General features: G+C 38.3%; 1 protein-coding gene across 1 annotated transcript in view; it reads right to left on the bottom strand.

Moving 5' to 3' along the window:
• Nucleotides 1-17,812, bottom strand: part of LAMA2 (laminin subunit alpha 2) — a 706,382-nt gene that overhangs the window by 33,365 nt on the left and 655,205 nt on the right. Inside the window, exons 52-55 of the mRNA XM_061427935.1 lie at nt 13,601-13,739; nt 11,529-11,540; nt 8,294-8,414; nt 3,380-3,556 (exon numbers count right to left, since the gene is read on the bottom strand). Coding sequence (XP_061283919.1) covers nt 3,380-3,556; nt 8,294-8,414; nt 11,529-11,540; nt 13,601-13,739 — 449 coding nt within the window. The remainder of the gene's footprint in view (nt 1-3,379; nt 3,557-8,293; nt 8,415-11,528; nt 11,541-13,600; nt 13,740-17,812) is intronic.

The raw sequence follows: 17,812 nt of genomic DNA, 5'->3' as shown, positions 1-17,812 counted from the left end.
CACACAGTCAAAAATCAGAGCATAACTTATAGTTGGCCCTCCCTTTATTCAGTTCCTCCATATCAGATATTCTGCATCCTCAGTTTCAATCAACCTTGGACCATGTAATACCGTTGTATTTACCACTGAAGAAAAAATTCACATACAAGTGGATCCGTGTGATCAAACTCATATTTTCAAGTGTCAACTGTATTTTGTTATTTTCTTTTTTTGGTGGTGGGGAGAAAAGAATATTATTACATCAGATCAGATCAGATCAGATCAGTCGCTCAGTCATGTCCGACTCTTTGCGACCCCAGAATCGCAGCACACCAGGCCTCCCTGTCCATAGCCAATTCCCGGAGCTCACTGAGACCCACATCCATTGAGTCAGTGATGCCATCCAGCCATCTCATCCTCTGTCGTCCCCTTCTCCTCCTGCCCCCAATCCCTCCCAGCATCAGAGTCTTTTCCAATGAGTCAACTCTTCACATGAGGTGGCCAAAGTACTGGAGTTTCAGCTTTAGCATCATTCCTTCCAAAGAACAGCCAGGGCTGATCTCCTTCAGAATGGACTGGTTGGATCTCCTTGCAGTCCAAGGGACTCTCAAGAGTCTTCTCCAACACCACAGGTCAAAAGCATCAATTCTTTGGCTCTCAGCCTTCTTCACAGTCCAACTCTCGCATCCATACATGACCAAGGAAAAACCATAGCCTTGACTAGACAAACCTTTGCTGGCAAAGTAATGTCTCTGCTTTTGAATATGCTATCTAGGTTGGTCATAACTTTCCTTCTAAGGAGTAAGTGTCTTTTAATTTCAAGGCTGCAGTTACCATCTGCAGTGATTTGGGAGCCCAGAAAAATAAAGTCTGACACTGTTTCCACTGTTTCCCCATCTATTTCCCATGAAGGGATGGGACCAGATGCCATGATCTTCGTTTTCTGAATATTGAGCTTTAACCCAACTTTTTCACTCTCCACTTTCACTTTCATCAAGAGGCTTTTGAGTTCCTCTTCACTTTCTGCCATAAGGGTGGTGTCATCTGCATATCTGAAGTTATTGATATTTCTCCCAGCAATCTTGATTCCAGCTTGTGCTTCTTCCAGTCCAGCGTTTCTCATGATGTACTCTGCATATAAGTTAAATAAACAGGGTGATAATATACAGCCTTGACCTACTCCTCTTCCTATTTGGAACCAGTCTGTTGTTCCATGTCCAGTTCTAACTGTTGCTTCCTGACCTGCATACAGATTTCTCAAGAGGCAGATCAGGTGGTCTGGTATTCCCATCTCTTTCAGAATTTTCCACACTTTATTGTGATCCACACAGTCAAAGGCTTTGGCATAGTCAATAAAGCAGAAATAGATATTTTTCTGGAACTCTCTTGCTTTTTCCATGATCCTGCAGATGTTGGCAATTTGATCTCTGGTTCCTCTGCCTTTTCTAAAACCAGCTTGAACATCAGGAAGTTCACGGTTCACATATTGCTGAAGCCTGGCTTGGAGAATTTTGAGCATTACTTTACTAGCGTGTGAGAGGACAGCAATTGTGTGGTAGTTTGAGCATTCTTTGGCATTGCCTTTCCTTGAGAAGGCAATGGCACCCCACTCCAGTACTCTCGCCTGGAGAATCCCATGGATGGAGGAGCCTGGTGGGCTGCAGTTCATGGGGTCTCTAAGAGTCGGACACGACTGAGCGACTTCACTTCACTTTTCTTTGGGATTGGAATGAAAACTGACCTTTTCCAGTCCTGTGGCCACTGCTGAGTTTTCCAAATTTGCTGGCATATTGAGTGCAGCACTTTCACAGCATCATCTTTCAGGATTTGGAATAGCTCAACTGGAATTCTATCACTTCCACTAGCTTTGTTCGTAGTGATGCTTTCTAAGGCCCACTTGACTTCACATTCCAGGATGTCTGGCTCTAGGTCAGTGATCACACCATCGTGATTATCTGCGTCGTGAAGATCTTTTTTTGTACAGTTCTTCTGTGTATTCTTGCCATCTGTTCTTAATATCTTCTGCTTCTGTTAGGTCTATACCATTTCTGTCCTTTATAGAGCCCATCTTTGCATGAAATGTTCCTTTGGTATCTCTGATTTTCTTGAAGAGATCTCCAGTCTTTCCCATTCTGTTGTTTTCCTCTATTTCTTTGCATTGATTGCTAAAGAAGGCTTTCTTATTATTACCTACTATTATTAAATAGTGGTTTAAATTATTAAACTTTAAATGATAAAAGTGATTTTAATAATCCTATAATCACAAACAATACAGCCTGATTTACAGGGATGCATGCATATTTATAAAGGATATGTTTACAAAGTACTCTAAGCTTTGGCCATGGCAGATTAGGTAATTCCTAAGAATCCTTTCACTGAGAAAAACTAGATTAAAAGGAAAAAATGTGTTATCTTTAAAAGTATAGTTGAAAGTATTGGAGGAATATCCATGCAGTAAAGACTTATGGTGCCTAGATGTGGACAACTAAGAGCTAGCTTTTAACAGAATTGAATGGGTGCTGCTGCTGCTACTGCTGCTAAGTCACTTCAGTCATGTCCGACTCTGTGCGACCCCATAGACGGCAGTCCACCAGGCTCCTCTGTCCCTGGGATTCTCCAGGCAAGAACACTGGAGTGGGTTGCCATTTCCTCCTCCAATGCATGAAAGTGAAAAGTGAAAGTGAAGTTGCTCAGTCGTGTCCGACCCTCAGCGACCCCATGAACTGCAGCCTACCAGGGTCCTCCATCCATGGGATTTTCCAGGCAAGAGTACTGGAGCGTGGTGCCATTGCCTTCTCCGAATTGAATGGCTAGATGGTAGGAAAACAGAAGTTCACAAAGCAGACTCTGTGTAGGCTTTATTTTGATGTCACTATCGTGACACTGCGTTGGTTGTGTTTTCTTTGTCTTCTATCCAGTCCATTCTTTGCTTTCTTGGTGTCCAGAGAAGGCGGAGCAGTTAGGCGCCAACAGACTGCATCATGTTAGCTGGTGAAACCGATCCAAAGGGAATTTAAATTTAAGGGTCCCCCATCTGGATATCTACAGAGTTGGCAGGAAACTGGACTTAGAAGAGAATATTAATACAATTTGAATATATTTTAAGCGTTCTCTCTTTATATGTTCAAACTCATATGATACATGGATGTAAATACAAGTGCACCCACACCTAGAATTGACCAACAGAAAAATCCTTGGGGAGATAATTGTCCTAAAAAGATGATAATAGAAATAAATGTTTAAAAATACAAAGACAATTTATAAATCCTAAATGCCTCTCCTGAGTCTCTTTGTAAAATAATTGTTTTACATAAATATTAGGGAAAATGCATTATTAATTAGGTGTTATACTTTTAATTATTATTTTATTTTTGTTGTATTAATTAGGTGTTGTAATTACCTGTCCAGTTTGCCGTCGTTTTCTCCTAGGCGGAATGGGTGTCCCTCCACTTCCCAAGAGAATGATCCCAGACTCATTCTTGGTGCTGAAGGACAGATTGATTTCTGTTCCAACATCAATAGGCACAGGAGACAGCTCCTCAAAACCAGGCTTGGGGAAGCTAACTGTGTAAACGTTCTTCAGGTAAAAGGAAAGAAAGGAAGAAAGCATTAGAAATGAATGAACCCTTAGTTTCTCCATCTCACTCACCCTTCTCAATGCATTCAAAGTTACTATGAAATATATTGTCATGCATGACAACTCAGAATGCATGAAAACTCAGTTATGCTTAAGAGCAACTGAAGAAATATTATTCCAAACTGTAATATTTAAGTTAAAATAAAACTTTGGGGTTCTTCTTTTATTCTAGAACTTTTGATTTGAAATATAAAAGACCATTACTGATTATCACTAATAGGTAACATTTTCTTCTGATTTAAATCTATCTTGCTAAATCTTCCTTGAAAACACTCTCATTGATCCCTTGAATCCTTTTACCAACTAATTGCTTATGTTTTATAGCTAAGTCTGACCATGGTCTCTGTCTGCATTCTTTCTCAGTGATGAGTTGAGGGTAAAGATGTTCATTGTTACTAAATGTATAAAGACACTCTGGAGGAATGTTTAAAAAATCAGATACAATTTAAATTTTAAAAATAAATCAAATATTTCCTAGTTTAATTTTCTTAAAATGAAAACAGTATCAGTCTTTGCTGATAAAATTGAAACAGTAACATTGTAGACAGTAACAAAGTACAAAAAGTAAGAGTGTAAAAATCAATCCCATTCCAAAGCTGTGTAGAAGCATAGAACTTTGTATCCATATAATCCATTCATTCATGGATTCCTGCAGCCATGTAGTCATTCACTTGTTTTATCTTGTACAACCTTGCTCCTTTCCTCTCTCCTCCTCTCTGTATTCATACTGAATCATGACAGGTACGTTCATTTCTAACTTCTTTTTCTCACTTTATATGTGGGGGTATCTCTGTCAGTAAATTTAGATTTCAATCTCACTTTTAGTAGCAGGTCATTCCATTGTAGGAATGTGCAAGGATTTATTTAAGCAACCCCCTGTAGTTGGGCATTTATAGTGCTTAAAATGTTCATTTGAAAAGTCCTGGATTTTGCTGGAGTGAAAACAAGGAATCTTTTAATGCGGGATATTTTCCCCTGCAGTGTTCCAGGCCACGTTAAGTGACATAAATGTTGTAAAATGTATAATCTGTTTTTGATTCCAATTTTCAAATCATAGAGTCTTGGGTAGTTCAAATAAAACTACTGTGCAGACTTTTTAATATTTATCAAATATTTCAATTTCTGCTTCATATTTTAGTTGCAAATAATTCCTGGTTACTGAAAAGTACCTTTACAGAACCATCATTTCCTCGTATACAGGCTATTCATTTTCTGGACAGTTTTCCATTCTCATGTATATATCTTTTGCATGTGGATGAGAGTCAGGCTTTGGAAGATTAAAACTCTGAGCAAAAAGAGGTCAATATGGATTCTTAGAGATTAAATTCTATATATACTTTCCTTTTTCCTATTCCCAAGCTTCTCAGGGTGGGTGTCTATGGCTACTTGCGAGTCAGAGACTGTAACTAGGCACAGTGAAGACCCCATAAGTCCTGTTCCAGTCTTTAAACCTCATAGCTCGGTGGTGATTTTCTCTCTTTTCCCAAATCCCTTCGTCTCCCATCACAATGCTTTAAAATAATTTTAACTGGAGGAAGCAGCTAAAATGAATAGTTTGGTAATATCAGGATAATTAAAAATTTGTAAGTAGGATATATTTATAGACTTCCCTGGTGGCTCAGACGGTAAAGCGTCTGCCTACAATGTGGGAGACCTGGGTTGGATCCCTGGGTTGGGAAGATCCTCTGGAGAAGGAGATGGCAACCCACTCCAGTACTCTTTGCCTGGAAAATCACATGGATGGAAGAGCCTGGTAGGCTACAGTCCGTGGGGTTGCAAAGAGTCGGACACGGCTGAGTGACTTCACCTTACCTTACCTATGATATATTTACCATTTTATTTTTATTTATGTTTAATAAATTATTTATTTATTTATTTTTGGCTGCTCTGGCTCTTTGTTGCTGCGTGCACGCTTTCTCTAGTTGCAGTGAGCTGAGGCTACTCTCGAGTTGCTGTGTGTGGGCTTCTCATTGTAGTGGCTTCTCTTATTGTGGGGCATGTGCTCTAGGGCACAGGTTCAGTAGTTGTGGCGCATGGGCTTATGCTCTGAAGCATGTGGGACCTTCCTGGACCAGGGATGGAACCTGTGTCCCCTGCATTGGCAGGCAGATTCTCAACCACTGGACCACCATGGAAGTCTGGCATTTTCTTGTTAAAAACAAACTCATTACTTTTAGAATTCCAGATGGTGACTGCAGTGATGAAATTAAAAGATGCTTGCTCCTTGGAAGAAAAGCTATGACTAACCTACACAGCATATTAAGAAGCAGAGACATTACTTTGCCAACAAAGGTTCATCTAGTCAAAGCTATGGTTTTTCCAGTAGTCATGTAGGGATGTGAGAGTTGGACTATAAAGAAAGCTGAGCACAGAAGAATTGATGCTTTTGAACTGTGGTGTTGGGGAAGACTCTTGAGAGTCACTTGGACTGAAGGGAGATCTAACCAGTCCATCCTAAAGGAAATCAGTCCTGAATATTCATTGTAAGGACTGATGCTGAAGCTGAAACTCCAACACTTTGGCCATCTGATGTGAAGAACTGACTCATTTGAAAAGACCCTGGTGCTGGGAAAGATTGAAGGAAGGAGGAGAAGGGGACAACAGATGATGAGATGGTTGGATGGCATCACCAAATAGATGGACATGAGTTTGAGCAAGCTCCGGGAGTTGGTGATGGACAGGAAAGCCAGGTATGCTGCAGTCCATGGGGTTGCAAAGAGTCAGACATGACTGAGCGACTGAATTGAATTGAAAAATGTACTAATATTCGATGATTATTATCAGATTTTATTGGGTTGATCAGTAAGTTTGCTCAGGTTTTTTGTAACATTTTATGGAGAAACCTAAACAAAATTTCTGGCCAATCAATATAAGAGAGAAGAGCTGTGACTTGCGTTTCTCTCTCTTATGGGTTAGTGCCTATTGAAGAGTCGGTGCAGAATAGTCAAGTGGAATCAGGGGCTGCTAGGCTGCTGCAGCAATAAAGAAAAGATACTGAAGATAATTGATAACAGGGGACTTTGCAGTCCCATCTAAGCCAAGTCTTTTCAGATGGTTCCCACTATGTGCCATTTTCAAAGAAAAGGAGGCTTGACTTCTAAGCTGTGGACAAGATGCTAAATACTAATGATCATGGTAGAAACTATTACTTGTTATTCGAGTAAACTCCTAACACATTCCAGAAAAAAATTAAGGTTGATAATAAAGCTATATAAAAGACAGGAAGGTAAACTAAATCTAATACAGATGACATGATAATGAGGAAAAGAAAAAAGTAGTGTTGGAAAGAAGAAAGAACCAGAAAAGAGATTAATATTAAAAAGTACATACTATGAAGTGGTGTACACGTGGAAAGATAGTTTGGAATCTTTTATAATACTGTTTTCCTAAGTTTAGTTGATCATGATAATTTTTAGAAGTACTTCAATCTTGCTTTATCATTTATGCAGAGCTAAGGCTAGGGTTGGGGCTTCCTGGTGGCTTGGTGGTAAAGAATCTGCCTGCCAGCACTGTTTACAATAGCCAGGACATGGAAGGAACCTAGATGTCCATCGGCAGACGAAGGGATAAGAAAGCTGTGGTACATATACACAATGGAATATTACTCAGTTATTAAAAGAATGCATTTGAATCAGTTCTAATGAGGTGGATGAAACTGGAGCCTATTATACAGAGTGAAGCAAATCAGAAAGTAAAACACTAATACAGTATGCTGCTGCTGCTAAGTTGCTTCAGTTGTGTCCGACTCTGTGTGACCCCAGAGATGGAAACCCACTAAGCTCCCCTGTCCCTGGGATTCTCCAGGCACGAACACTGGAGTGGGTTGCCATTTTCTTCTCCAGTGCATCAAAGTGAAAAGTGAAAGTGAAGTCGCTTAGTCGTGTCCGACTCTTCGCAACTCCATGGACTGCAGTGACCCAGGCTCCTCCATTCATGGGATTTTCCAGGCAAGAGTACTGGAGTGGGATGCCATTGCCTTCTCCACCAATACAGTATATTAATGCATATATATGGAATTCAGAAAGATGGCAACGATGACCCTATATGCGAGATAGCAAAAGAGACAGAGATGTAAAGAACAGACTTTTGGACTCTGTGGGAGAAGGCGAGGGTGGGATGATTTGAGAGACTAGCATTGAAACATGTATATTATAATATGTTAAATATATCACCAGTCCTGGTTCGATGCTTGAGACAGGGTGCTCAGGGCTAGTGCACTGGGATGACCCTGAGGGATGGGATAGGGAGGGAGGTGGGAGGGGGGCTCAGGATAGGGAACACATGTACACCCATGGCTGATTCATGTCAACGTATGGCAAAAAACCACCACAATATTGTAAAGTAATTAGCTTCCAATTAAAAAAAAAAAAAAAGAACCTGCTTGTCAATGCAGGAGATATGGGTTCAATTCTTAGGTCAGGAAAATCCCCTGGAGTAAGAAATGGCAACCCACTCCAGTATTCTTGCCTGGGAAATACCATGGACAGAGGACCCTGTTGGGCACAGTTCGAGGGGTTGCAAAAGAGTTGGACACGACTTAGTGACTAAAGAACAACAAGACTAGAGTCAGTAGGAATTCAAAACAGATTAACAAGGACTGGTCCCCGTCATAGACCCAAACTAAGTAAGTGAAATCTGGTATGAAGGTATTTAGGAAGCCATTAGGAAGAGACCAACCTCCAGTGAGCATCCTTTGGTAACACCAACATAATCAGGGCTGCTAAGTATATTGTACGGAGTTCTTGAAATTTCGATATCTTTGAGGCAACCAGAATATTTCTTCACATTTACTTCTGGCCTGTTGAAAAGTTAAATGGAAAATAAAAGCAATATCATTAGACAATGGCAATACAGAGTCTGTGACTACTGGATGCAAGCCATATGGAGCAAACTGATGCACAGGCAGGCGTATGTCTCAGACTGTGCGCTGGCGCGCACATGGACCTAGAAAACTACGCTTCCATTAGCTACTGGTTGGATAAGGGATATTAGCACCAACTTGCATAAGCAGTCTTTATGTAGCTCTTCGTTCTCTCCTTTTAAAAAATAATCTCAACTATTGCATGTAAATACAAGGTATAGAAATTAACTGACTTCTTTTGAAGTGCTTCATATGCATAATGAAATGTGTTTGTTTTTCTCCACCCAAGAGCAGACACTTGTACGGGAAAGCATAATCATACTATATAATGAAAAACATTAAATAAAATCTTGCTCAAAATTTAAAAACCTGGAAACATTTATTTTGAAAAGATAATATTTCTGCCATTGAGACTTTTTTTTGAGGGTTTAGCTGAGAATAAGATAATGTCATATTTCTCTAAAAATTTTAAGTCAAATAAAACCTGAGAAACATTCTTTTGGATTACAGTTTCAAAAAAGATACTTTAAGTTTACAAATTGACCCTAAAGTACTTATTCTGTTTTGGAGCAGTAACAAAATAAAGCAACCAAAGGACAAAACATACATTTAATTTTTCCAGTAAAGTTGAAAATGGCTTCAACACCCAAAAGACACTTGAATATTTACTTTTTGCTTACTACTTCTTAAAAAAGGATAAACATGCTAGCATGCAGTAAGTGCTTGATAAACACAAGTTAACAGGATGTTAACAGTGACACTTTTTTCATCTATAACAGCACTGTCCAGCATAACTTTCTGTGATGATAGAAATATTCTTTCCTGCACTGTCCAAATCAAATGAGCAGCCATGTATGTCTGCTGACACTTGAAAAGTAGCTCATGCCAATGAGAACCTGGATTTTTATTGCTATTTAATTTTCTTTCTTTTTCCTTTTTTGGCGACACTGCATGGCATATAAGGATCTTAGTTCCCCAACTAGGGATCAAACTCATGCTCCCTGAAGTGGGAATGCATAATCTTAAACACTGGACAGCCAGAGAAATATCATTAAAAATTTTTTTTTTTTTCTTTAACTTAAAGCTAAATAGCCACCGTGGCTAGTGGCTACCATATTGAACGGTGCAGGTCAACAGAAATAGAAAAAGTAATACTTTTTTTTAATGTTAATAAGCAACTCTAGGGGCTTCCCCGGTGGCTCAGTGGTAAAGAAACCACCTGCAATGCAGAAGCTGCAGGAGACTCAGGTTTGATCCCTGGGTGGGGAAGATCCCCTGGAGGAAGGCATGGCAACCCACTCCAGTATTCTTGCCTGGAGAATCCCATGGACAAGGAGCCTGGTGGACTACAGTCCATAGGGTCACAAAGAATTGGACATGACTGAAGTGACTTAGCATGCATGCAAGCAAACAACTCTAAAAAGTGTCCAATCAATACCAAGATATTATACTTAGTAGGATAATGATGAACTCTCCTCACTGTCCCATGGTGGCAGGATTCCTTTTTTTGCCTTAATAAAAAACATATGACATGGGGACAAACAGGGAGGCCAGCAAATCAGACCCCTGGCAGTGTGTATCCGGTGATTTATCTCATGCTGGGTATTTGTTCTGTTTCTTTCTCTCTGGGACTGTTTTATTTTCTTTGATCATTTCCCACTTGTTCCCAAGGTCTTCCCCTTCTGTTCGGTCAGCTGGTTATTACAAAAACATGCCAGCTGGACAGTGAGAATCTTGCTTATATACTTCCTGTATAAAGTGAAGGAAGCCAGTGAACTTCATTCTCAGCATTCATTTGCTTCCTTGTTTGTTGAGAGGAGGTTTGATTTATCATGAGTTTCTCAGAGGTCTTATCAATAAAATAAATCACTCCTACAAGTTACACACTTCATTGTTTCAGGGAAATACAAAGAACCATTTCAAAACACAATGATTCAGCAAGCTCAACATTATGAAAATCACAGGGGATAAGTAATCACATATGGTGATCAGACTCCTAATGGTAACCATAGGCCTCTGTTTCCTCTGTTTGCCTCAGAGGCAAAATTACAAAGCTACACAGTGTCGTTCCAGAGCCTTATTAGCATATACTTTCATTGAAAGCCAGCCTTTGCCTTTTAGCCATCTCAGCAAACAGCACTTGACTGGTCCGTGATGAAACAACTTATTTTTCCCCACACTTTCAGTTCTATATAGTCTAGTTTCTGGTATTAAAAATCTAGCCTTTGCTTTAAAAATTTCTTTGATCAGCTGAGCTTCATTATGTCCTTTTGGGATATCTGGCACTGTTAGGTTTTCAAATACCAAAACACTCAGCTGGAACTCTAGCCAGATGGCACCAGCCTTGCACACATCTCTGGGGTTTGATCAGCCACGTACAAGGGCCTGATGCTTAAAACTTCCAGGCTAATACTGCCCGCCTGCAAATCGGAATTGAAATGCTCCTGAGAAGCTAGGATGACTGCAAACTTTCTCATCGTTAATGCAAACACTTGTTTTACATACAGTATTTCTAGAGGCTCCTTTTATCTGACTCTATACCTAAATTCTAAATAAACAAGGCAATAAAGAAGCAGCTTTGCCAAGAGGTGCAAGGGCCATGTAAACATGTGCATCTTTGCAGGCTTGCAAAAGCAATCAGGCAGAGTAAGTATTTGGGAGCACAGTTGCTTGTTCAGCAGATAGTATAGTACCTGGGAGACCAGAGTCTGAGGTTCAACCCAGAAGATCACTTTGGTCCCCAGAACTAGATTTGTGCCCATAAACCTGACCAGCTGCCCTTGGCCTGTGCTGCTGCAAGTGTGCACTAGAGGGCACTGTGCGTGGGCGAAACAAGTCAAACTGCAGCTCTGTGATGGTGGGTAAGCAGCATCATTTTTGTAAGCAAAGGGCAGCATGAGAATCATCTCAGAATGCATTACTTGCTGGTGAAATGTACTATGAATAAAGCTGGATAGGTGTCACTCTGCTTCTGCGTCACCGCTTTATCTAAGAAGCCACATTGACCCAACCCATGCACTCGAAGAAGGCATGCATAAATTTAAATTTTACCTTGCTTTCATACTAGGTCAAAGGGAAGAGAAAAAAATGATTTACTTACAATTGCATTTTCATTTAGTAAAACCATAAACTATAATCATAAATCTTTTAAAACAGCATTTCACAGAGATCTACAAAGGAAAGTAAAATACCACAAGAAAGGGAACCAGGCATATACCCTTGACTGTAATGAAAACAGAACCCAATGGTGACCGTCTCCCACACTATGCTCCTAGAAAATTTTTATTTTGGAATTGAATTTAAAGCACTCATGTTTATCATTTTTATTAATGGAAAATGAACAAATGTTCCTGTGCAGTAATATTCATGAGTAGCTTATAAAGAGAGCTTATTGCCTTTTTGAACTTAGCTTGAACTTAATATATATAAAATAATTCATGTCCATCACATCTTTCGCACTTTATCATAAGAAGATCTTGCCTGTGGGCAATTACAGCTACGAATGCATGGCTCCTTGAATAGTCACAAATATATGTCTCACAAATAAATGTCTAAAGATTGTTTTGAAATAATGTGTCATACCACAGAAATATTATAATTATGAAATGCTATACTGTGGAAGTAAAAAAAAAACATTGTGGTAATAAAGACTCACTAGGTATGTAGTCTGCAAACTATTTAATAATACATAAACCCATCTCAGTTAAATTAACATATACACTTTTGTGGATAATTCCTAAAAATCACTTTATGGTAATTAAAACTACATTACCACCAGAATAGATGATGCCATCTTTGGGTAGCCTGATTTTGGCTACATTTAATTCACTCATAGAGAATTTAGTTAGTAATTTGGCAAAGTAAATCTTAGACTTGAACAATTTGCTAGATCCCCAGTATTTAAATAGTATCTGGAACATAGTAGTTGCTTATCAAACACCTGTTGAATGAATAAACAGATTTTGGAGTAATAACTATGCCACTCTTCAAATACATTGAATCTGCAATAATTTTTCTGACCAGACATTTAAAATCTAAATTCCTAACACAAATACAATATCATGTGGATGAACGCAGAGCCAGTTTATCTGCATTAAGCTTATCAAATTATACACTTGATAAACTGAACTGGTGTCTGGTTTATGAATTTAGATACAGAAAGAAACACAAACCTCAGTTTGCATGCTCAATATCATGAATGAGACTGAAGTTCTACTGCTTGTTTGAGAAATATGAAAAGAACTGACCATCGTACTTTTCAGTTATTCTGAGACCATTCCAATTGTAATGTGTCTTTTTAGTGTAGAAACACCTAGGCAGGACGTTTGTACTAGCAAACTAAACAAAATAAAATGTAAAAATCTGGTGGTCTATATTTATAGTAAATTCTTATGGTTTGGCCAAATCAATTCATCCCATCCAAATTAGATTCAATTAACTTTTATTGAGCACCAAGTATTCTACAACTTTTATTTCTTATAGGCTGTTTTGTAACAAGCAGGAGATTAATGAAATATCACATGAAATATTTTCTGACACTTTTTAATTACTTCTATTTATTTTGGAATTAATTAAACTATTAAACTAAATACATCTCCCTATCCTGCTATCTAAAAAATATGTGTGAAGTTTTGAAAAATATTGACATGGGCAAGAACAACTAATACTGCTTCAGCATCAAGTACATGGGAAAGTTCCATTACACTATTATCATGCTCGTGCTTAGCCATGAAATAGGTTACACTCACAGTATCCCGGAACACTGACTAATTTTCAGAACACTCAGCAAAGTCAGTGCACCATTATCTCTGGTGAATGTACAGCAGAAAGGCAATTACATTCAACTCCAGTTTCCACCTTTAATAACTTTTATAATTCTTTTTATCTCGTGACTGACTCTAAAGGTAACAGTGATTCCCATCTACCTCTTCAATAAAGATATCAAATTAATCTATGTTTTTTAAATCCTGGTATTAACATGTAGCACAATTTTTTAGATTAGGCATTTTCTGCAACTAAAGGTTATATGATACTCCTGTTATAATTAAACTTCAGAACTCTATTGAGCATAGTGACCATTTAATTAAAACGTAATCCTTAGCCCTAAATATACATCAAATTACCTCAAGTTCCTCAGCGTTGGCAGACCACCAAAATATATTTTGTCATCTGCTTTCAAGTCAAGACCGAAGTTGTTCCCAGGAGATGAAGTTGCTATGTTCTCCTCCTGGTTAGTATCAATATCTACAATTGATATGTTGGCTGCAAAGGAAGGAGAAAGTTTCACATTTTATTTGAGCAATACCAACCACATCTATATTAGTTCTGTTTCTTCAAGATACTTTTACTTTAATTCTCAAATTAACACTATAACTATATACAGCTATTTAATAATTGCAGAAACTACAACATCAATAAAATACATTGTTATATGATCCACAAAGAAAGCATGAAAATAGTAGCCTGAACACAAACCAGTCAAGATAAAATAAAAATGTTTAGATGGACAACAGAGAACTCATTGACACAGTTTTCCATAATACAAGTAGTTAGAAAATAAAATTAATATGTAATTAATGATAAGCAAATTGCCAACATCCGTTGGATCATTGAAAAAGCAAGAGAGTTCCAGAAAAACATCTGTTTTTGCTTTATTGACTATGTCAAAGCCTTTGACTGTGTGGATCACAATAAACTGTGGTAAATTCTGAAAGAGATAGGAATACCTCACCACCTGACCTGTCTCTTGAGAAACCTATATGCAGGTCAGGAAGGAATAGTTCAAACTGGACATGGAACTGGTTCCAAATAGGAAGAGGAGTATGTCAAGGCTGTGTATTGTCACCCTGCTTATTTAACTTCTATGCAGAGTACATCATGAGAAATGCTGGGCTGGAAGAAGCACAAGCTGGAATCAAGATTGCCGGGAGAAATATCAATAACCTCAGATATGCAGATGACACCACCCTTATGGCAGAAAGTGAAGAGGAACTCAAAAGCCTCTTGATGAAAGTGAAAGTGGAGAGTGAAAAAGTTGGCTTCAAGCTCAACATTCAGAAAACGAAGATCATGGCATCCGGTCGTCTCATCACTTCATGGGAAATAGATGGGGAAACAGTGGAAACAGTGTCAGACTTTATTTTTTTGGGCTCCAAAATCACTGCAGATGGTGACTGCAGCCATGAAATTAAAAGACGCTTACTCCTTGGAAGGAAAGTTATGACCAACCTAGATAGCATATTGAAAAGCAGAGACATTACTTTGCCAACAAAGGTCCGTCTAGTCAAGGCTATGGTTTTTCCTGTGGTCATGTATGGATGTGAGAGTTGGACTGTGAAGAAGGCTGAGCACCAAACAATTGATGCTTTTGAACTGTGGTGTTGGAGAAGACTCATGAGAGTCCCTTGGACTGCAAGGAGATCCAACCAGTCCATTCTAAAGGAGATCGGCCCTGGCATTTCTTTGGAAGGAATGAATCTAAAGCTGAAACTCCAGTACTTTGGCCACCTCATGTGAAGAGTTGACTCATTGGAAAAGACTCTGATGCTGGGAGGGATTGGGGGCAGGAGGAAGAGGGGACGGCAGAGGATGAGATGGCTGGATGGCATCACCAACTCGATGGACCTGAGTTTGAGTGAGCTCCAGGAGATGGTGGGAAGCCTGGCGTGCTGTGGTTCATGGGGTCGCAAAGAGTCGGACACGATTGAGCGACTAAACTGAACTGAATGATAAGATAAATATTTAACTAGAAATCAGACTGTGAATTAGAAATAAACACAATTTGTGATTCTGTCTGTACATTTCAGTATCCACAGAAGTACTTTGGCTGAGGCTCATCCCTAGAGGAATGAGGATGAGGTGGTTGTGCCTGGATGTGGAGAGATGGGAATGTTTGATTTTGCAAAATGACAGGATCCACATCCATTGTTTTTTTTTTTTTAATTTTATTTTATTTTTAAACTTTACATAATTGTATTAGTTTTGCCAAATATCTGTTTCAAGAGAGGTACAGTTTTCATTGTTTATTGCTTTTCTCTCAGGTCTCTAAATGTACTTCCAATATGATGAGGACAAGAATTTAGAAATAGAAAGGAAAAAGGAAAAAAAGAGAGACTCTTCTCTGTTTAAACTGCTTTGTTCAGAGAGCAGATGTGAACACTTTATCTCACTGATTTTTACCCTCTTTATTCTTAAGAGTCAGTCTAGGTTCTCTCTGACTTATGTGGTATCTCACCATAATATTTGCCTAGGCCCAACCTTTAACTGCTTCATATATTTTGGATCCTTGATGCATATTGAGGCATTGGTTCATTAACAAGACAAATTTGGCCTCTAAATCTTTGCCCGATATAACACCTGAATTAGCAAGGGTCTAAAAATGGCCACTTGAACCAATGGGTTTTAAGGGCATTTCAAAGTGTTTATTCTTTGGAGCATTAGTTTCTTGGATATTGCTGGATCAAATAAATATGACAAATACTAGTTAAGCAAATTTAAACACAGATCTTAATTTTATGGCTGCTCAGATCTTGCAACATGCTAATATGAAAAGTAATGCTCCAAAAAAGGGACACAGAACAAGAAGTATTTCTCAAGTTTGTTTGACCTTGAAATATTATTATTTTCTCCCAACTCACCATTTTTTAGAAGAGTGTTCTTTGAAAAATAAAGAGAAATATCAAACTCCAAAATTCCATTGTAATCTGTAGCCCTTCCATTTCAAAAGGAAGTATCCTCAGTAAAACCAAACATAACTACCTTAAAAAATATCCAAAATAAAATACCCAAACCTATTAACACCTCAGATCCTCGAAGAATTTTATAAAGATAAACAAAAAAAATTACTTAAAAAATAAGTGCCTAATTAAAAATTATTAAGCAAGTTAAGATTTAAAAAGTTAATTACTTTCTAGCACATATCAATTTCATATTTACATATCTTTTTGACCAGACTGGTGGCTAAGATAAAAAAGATTTATAAAAATGTTTCAAAACTTTTTAATACATATATATATATTTTTAATCCAGATCAGCAAAGAAGTTTTCACATAGGGCTGTTGACTGGAATGTGAAAATAGCCTTTTTTCTATAGACCTGGTATACATTTTAATAATGTCTGTGAAAATGAGATGTCTCTTTATCATAGGCAAGTCAGTGACTGGAGGTAGTTTTCCTCCTTATCCCTGAGTGAATATATGCATTTTTAGAAATCATTCTAAGAAAAACTGATTAAAAAGCAGAAACACAATTGAAGTGAAACTCACTGGTCCACTGAAGTATTAGCTTCGGTATTGAGACATAGGATGGCATATTTTTACTGATTTAAAGAAAGGGTTCTACTCTGTCCTTCATGAGTGACAGCTATGGAGTGGGTTCTGCTATGGAATGCTAACACTTGCTTTTATTCCTTGCCCAATTTCTTTCCCTTACAGAATAGCAATTAACATAAAATTTTAGAGTTGATGAGTTCAGACATCATTTATGGATAAACAGGGAATTAAGGGTTTTATTCAATACTAGACACACAGTGGGAACTTAACAAGTATTTTATAGTCAATACTGAGTTGTTATAAAGGAGTTGTTTTCACTTTGGCAGTTCTTTTCTTTAGTCCACTGAAAATCTAAATGATCAATTTTGCGTCCATATCAATGCACTTTGGGGGACATAGGGCACCTCTATTAGTGACTGTGGTTCTACTAACTGACTCAGAAGGTGGGAGTGCTTCCTGAAAAAGACAGTTTGAACTTCAAGGGACAGTGGTTTTACAAACTAGCTGAGGATAACTTGTGTAAAACAAATAATCAGGTATCTGAAAAGGAGCAATAGCCTTACTTGAATTCCTATCTCACTACTCCATGGATTCTGACCTTGCTAAAACCCACAGTGTCCTCCCTACATCCAAACCCTATCCTTTGGTCCTTACCTTAATCCAAATCTGTGCAGTATGTGAGGTTAATATTTCCATCCTTCTAGAATTTTCCTCCTTCGACTTCCATGATACCAACTTCTCAGTTTCTCTTGCCTTTCCAACCTCATTCTCAGTCTCCTTCCCTGGAACCCTACTTTTCTGAACACTTCTGAAATGTTGACAGTCACCAGAGTGCTTTCAGTTGGCTATTTGTCAGGTTTCAGCTATCTGGGTAGCCTCAAGTTTATATTTCCTTACTATATGTTGACCACTCAGAAATAAACATACCTGGACCTGATTTTTGCCTAAAAATCCACATTCAGCAGGTGATTCATTATATACCTCCCCAGCTGATATTCTGAATTAAAATGGTTATCTTTTTACTCCCAGAACTGTATTATTTATTTTATCTGGTAACACTAAGAC

This window comes from Bos javanicus, chromosome 9 (genome assembly GCF_032452875.1).
Source record: "Bos javanicus breed banteng chromosome 9, ARS-OSU_banteng_1.0, whole genome shotgun sequence".
Taxonomy (NCBI): Eukaryota; Metazoa; Chordata; class Mammalia; order Artiodactyla; family Bovidae; genus Bos; species Bos javanicus.
The sequence above is the reverse complement of the archived record's forward strand: the minus strand, read 5'-3'. Positions and strand labels throughout refer to the sequence as shown.